Source organism: Galeopterus variegatus, unplaced genomic scaffold (assembly GCF_000696425.1).
Source record: "Galeopterus variegatus unplaced genomic scaffold, G_variegatus-3.0.2 Scaffold4400, whole genome shotgun sequence".
NCBI lineage: Eukaryota > Metazoa > Chordata > Mammalia > Dermoptera > Cynocephalidae > Galeopterus > Galeopterus variegatus.
Genome location: NW_007730511.1, coordinates 10,724 through 16,040, shown reverse-complemented (window position 1 = coordinate 16,040; position 5,317 = coordinate 10,724). Strand labels below are relative to the sequence as shown.

At 39.6% G+C, this 5,317-nt stretch overlaps 1 protein-coding gene across 1 annotated transcript in view; it reads right to left on the bottom strand.

Annotated features, from left to right (window-relative positions):
* Positions 1 to 2,692: 2,692 nt before the first annotated feature.
* The window catches only part of RESP18 (regulated endocrine-specific protein 18), a 12,469-nt gene continuing 9,844 nt past the window's right edge, over positions 2,693 to 5,317 (bottom strand). The window contains exon 6 of the mRNA XM_008587480.1: positions 2,693 to 2,743. Coding sequence (XP_008585702.1) covers positions 2,693 to 2,743 — 51 coding nt within the window. The remainder of the gene's footprint in view (positions 2,744 to 5,317) is intronic.

Below are 5,317 nucleotides of genomic sequence, written 5' to 3'. Positions count from 1 at the left end.
CATTGTCCTAACCTAACCAGAATCTAGAGGAAGAGGGAGCTCATTAAAGTAATTTATATAGGTCAGCTTCCTGGGACAGAAAATAGGATGAAGACAGGTGAAGAGTGAAGCCTAGGGACAAACTTAAGGTATTTACTCAGAGCCGGCCTGTGGCTCACTCGGGAGAGTGTGGTGCTGATAACAACAAGGCCACAGGTTCGGATCCCTATATAGAGAGGGCCGGTTGGCTTACTTGGGAGAGCGTGGTGCTGACAACACCAAGTCAAGGGTGAAGATCCCCTTACCAGTCATCTTTAAAAAAAAAAAAGGTATCTGCTCATTTGTTCCTTCCCCCTCTTTTTTTTTTGGACAAATAATCTCTCAATATAATTGTCACTGTTTTTTTTTTTTTTTTTTTTTTTTAAAGATGACCAGTAAGGGGATCTTAACCCTTGACTTGGTGTTGTCTGCACCACACTCACTCAGTGAGCTAACCGGCCATCCCTATATAGGGATCCAAACCTGTGGCCTTGGTGTTATCAGCACCGCACTCTCCCAAGTTAGCCATGGGCCGGCCCTTAATTGTTACTGTTTTGGAGGTAATCTATCTTTGCTTGTCAATAGTTTTACTGGACTGTGACTAGGTAGAGATTTATTTATTTTTATTCTCTTGGGACTCAAAAAGCCCTTGAATATGTGGCTTGATGTATTTCATCAGTTTTGAAACACCTTATCTTTTTAAATATTGATTGTGCTCCATTTTCTTGCTCCTTTCCTTCTGAGGATCTGGATAAAATATATTAGACTTTTTTGTGGTATCCTCTATGGTTCTACCTTATCTTCTGTATTTTCCTTTTTGTTTTTTTGTCTCTTTATACTTCATTCTGGATATTTTCTTTTGAAATATATTACAATTTACTAATTTTCTTTTCAGCTGTGTATAATCTTCTATTAAACCCAAATATCAGTCTTGAACTTGGCCAGGAACAGATGACACATTCAATCAGAGTAAACGAGAAGAGTTTAATGAAGGAACTATTTATAAAGGTATGGACGGGTAAAGGAATATGAACATTTGTCAATTCACATGTGGTCATAGAAGGAGCCAAGGGGATATGTAGCTTGAGCTTTCTCTCTTTTTGGCCTCTGATCTCCTGCCGATACTTACTATTGGCCAATGCAACCAGAAGCCAGTGAGCAAGAGCCTGTGGTTGATGCAGTCCATAGACATCAGCATGCGGGCATACAGCAGGGTGAAGAAAGATGGAGCATGAATATGGATGAGAAAATGGGGAATATCTAGCTTGATCCTAGCTTCCACTCTTATCCTTTGTTTGGATGAAAACCTTGTGCCCTCACCATATCCCTTAATTCAGACATACTCTCATATGAATCCTAAAATGTTGTTTAACACCAGTGCTCTCAGTATAACGTAGCAGGGAAGAGAAGTGGGAGAAAAAAAGGAAATTTTCATATCAAGTTGCTTCAGACATAGCTGCTACAATCCCTGTTTCTCTAGCTTGTTCTGAAACCTAAACTGATAATTACATCTCCCTTACTCCTTTACCCATTTTATAGTTTTCTTACCTTGGTCAACACTTTGACTGGATAGAATTTTTGAACTGGTGGGTTGAGGCAGATCTTTTTTTCTGCAAGATCTGAGTCTTTTATGTTCCTGGCTTTATTTGGTTTCTACAGTTTTCTGTTGACCCAGGACTACTGGGAAAGAGAATGTAAAGAGCCTAAGTTAATCTCTTTGGTTCCAGTAATAATCTTCTTTGCCATCATTTTATAGCACAACTCAACTTCCCAACCTTGTAACTCAATCACTGTGGCTAATATAGTGACACCTATATCTGTATATTGGCTCAGTGGCACGAGAAACCCAAAGTGACCAGGTGGTAGTCTCAGATTCCAATTAAACATTACTATGACTGTGGTGAAAGCATTTTCCCCTTAGGCAGTAGGACCTGAAAACTCATCAGGGAAGAGATGGGAAATAAACATTCTTTCAGAGAGTTTGAGATATGATAGTACGACAGGCCACTCTGACCTTTACTCCTTGGTTCTAGAACCTATGGGGATGGATAAATAATTCTGTAAATTCATAATGGTGAGTGAATGTTGCCAGAGGCATTATAGACAGAAAAGGCAAATCAATATCCAAAATATAAACTACTGCCTCTTTTCATGGTGAAAGGAATTCAGACGAAAAATCTGTCACCAGGTTGCTGCTGAGGCATACTGAGGACTCAACATTATCCTCTGCTGTTGGCAAATTGATATTCAGGGGTGGCCATAACCAGATCATTCTTGGGGAGGGAAGTCCATATTGTTAAGCCTATGTATAGCTCCAATCTCTCCCACCATATCCATTGGCTCATTAGTAAAGCACCAGGGTGACTGGGGAAATAGAATGACCAATAGATATCATCAAAGAGGGTAGACCGATGTTTAGAACAGGTCATTTCGCTTGATTATTGACAGCCTTATCCACAGTCTCTGCCTTCTGATGGTCATTTACTCAGGAAATCATGACTATCTTCACACTCTGTCCATTGCGAGGGTAGACCGATGTTTAGAACAGGTCATTTCGCTTGATTATTGACAGCCTTATCCACAGTATCTGCCTTCTGATGGTCATTTACTCAGGAAATCATGACTATCTTCACACTCTGTGTCCATTCTAAGTGATGCATCCCAGACCTCCTTGTCACAGATGTTCATATCTTGATCTATTCAAGTCCTTGATCAGCCAACCAACCTGTTAGCCATAAACACTGTATCAGTATAGGTCTGTACCTCAGATCTTCTCTTCTTCAATTCTGAACAGACATCAGATCTACCAACATAATTTCCCACAGAGGAGATTTCTCTTCACCAATGTAATTCGTGGACACTTCTGAGTTGAGCTGTAATGCAGCAGCCTTCCACTTCTGGCTGATGCCTGCATTTTGTGTAGACATCTACAAATTAGGCTCATGCTTTTTCTTCCTCTGTTAGCTAATCATAGATAATTCACCATGAATCCATAAATAAGGTTGTGGGAGAAGCAGTGAAGCAGTAGGAATCTGAGCTACCTACTCATGCAACATACTTGTTTCTTCCAGATCTTCTTGGGCCCAGTCTCATATACACCTTTTATATTTAACAATAGAATGCTGTGATAAACCTCCAGTTTTATGACTTGTGGGTCAGATAATGCCCAGTACATAATTACTTGTTGTCCCGTAGCCAGGTGTACAGTCTATACCAGAGCTTGGTAGAAAACTAGGAGATGCTTTTCAAATGGAGAATAACTGATAGCATCAAAGGGCATGACCTTACTCCCAAATCCTAGGGATCTACACTACGATAATCTTACTGAGGCTTGCCAGAGGATTCATATGACATTTCAGTCTTCCACAGACACTTCCAATGCCACTGGGATGACTGAGTCATAATAATCAAGTGAAAGGACTGCTTGCATTGCAACATGAACAGCTGCAGAACATTTTCTTGCTTCATGTCACACTTGAAGCTTGGCAGATTACTGGTAAATAGGTCAGAGTAGCACATTTGATGTGTTGTATGTTGCCTCAAATACCAACAAGGCCTACTCTTTCCCAAAGAGTATTGTCTCTTTTTTATTGTGGTAAGTGTACAAGGTAAAGAAACTTATCTCACTTAGAGAGGGGCATCTCAACATGCCACAGACAACTGGACCCCTAGATATTTCGTTAATGTTGCAGGACTCTGAACTTTCTTGAGATTCTTCTTCCACACATGTATGTATTTTATGGCATTTAAGGTACTTGGTACCTGCTTACCATATCCAATTAGCACAATATCATCACAGTGATGAACCAGTGTGATTTTCTGTGGTATACTGTCTTAGTCGGTTTGGGTTACTATAAAAAATTATCATAGACTGTGTGGCTTATGAACAACAGAAATTTATTTCTAACAGTTTTGGAGGCTGGAAGCCTGAGATGAGGGTGCCAGCAGGGTCAGGTTCTGGTGAGGGCCCTCTGCCAGGTTTCAGGCTGCCGACATCTCACTGTATTCTTACATGGAAGAAGGTGGGCAAGAGAGCTCTCTGGGGTCCCTTTGATTATGGTACTAATCCCATTCATGAGGGCTCCACCTTCATGACCTAATTACCTCCCAAAGGCTCCACTGCCTAATACATTGAGGTCGGGTTTCAACATATGAATTTGTTGGGGTGGGGAGACACAAACATTGAGCCTATTGCGAATATCAAAGTAAAAAAGGTCTTTCCAGACCATATTTTTATAGAGAACAGGAGAGTTGACATAGCCCTGAAGTAAGACAGTTTTAGAGTATACTGTTCTCTCTGCCATGTGAATGCAAACTGCTTCTGTCTCCCTCCTATATATATCTCCTTGTGATTATGCTTCTCTGATTGAACCTTGAAGTAATAAGAATTTGGTACCAACAGTGTTTCCAAGGAACGGAATGTTAAGGATGATTCTCTCAACTGATTGGATTTGTAGACGTGAATGACCATTAGTGATACAGGGGTAATCCATGACATACAATGGAAAAACAATTCCTCAAATTATGCCTTGTAGATACCTGTAATCAAGTGCCTATAGAAGATAAGGCTCTGGAGGACCAAGTGTTTGTTGTCATAGAGAATTTTAGGAAAATAAAGAGTGTACTGGGATTGGTTGGTTGTTTCTGTGTGCACTGAAGAACCTGGGAGGAAGAAAATTACTACAGTAGCTCGGGGCTTAAAATTTTGGTTCAAGGTTGATGTAAGAAACCTGAAAGTTTCTATCTAAATCTGCCCTGAAATGAACCAGCTCTCTGTGACCTTAGCCCTTTGACAGATTAAAGAAAAGTTATGATTTTGTAGTTAAGCCAGCTCTTTCCTTGTTGTTAGAATTGGAACAATGTTCTTCTGAGCATACTAGGCAGTAATGGAACCCCTCCTTCATTTTGAAGGATAATTTTGCTAGTTATAGAATTCTATGTTGACAGTTATTTTCTTTCAAGACATTTAAAATACATTCCTCTATCTTTTGTCTTTTATTGTTGCTGTTGTGGAGTTTTCAGACACAATATTGCTCCTTTGAAAGTAATCTTCTCTCTCACTATATTCATGGTTGCTTTCAAGATATTATTTCTTTGTCTTTGGTTTCCTGCAGATTGACTATGTTGTTTTTAGGGATGGTGTTTTTGTTGTTGTTGTTTGCTTGTTTTGTTTTTTAATATTCTGTTTGGGATTTGCTGGTAATCTTGAATCTTTGGATTGATATCTTTCCATAGTTTTGGGAAAATTTCAAGCTACTGTCTTTTAAAAAATTATCTATGCCCTATTCTCTCTCTTCTC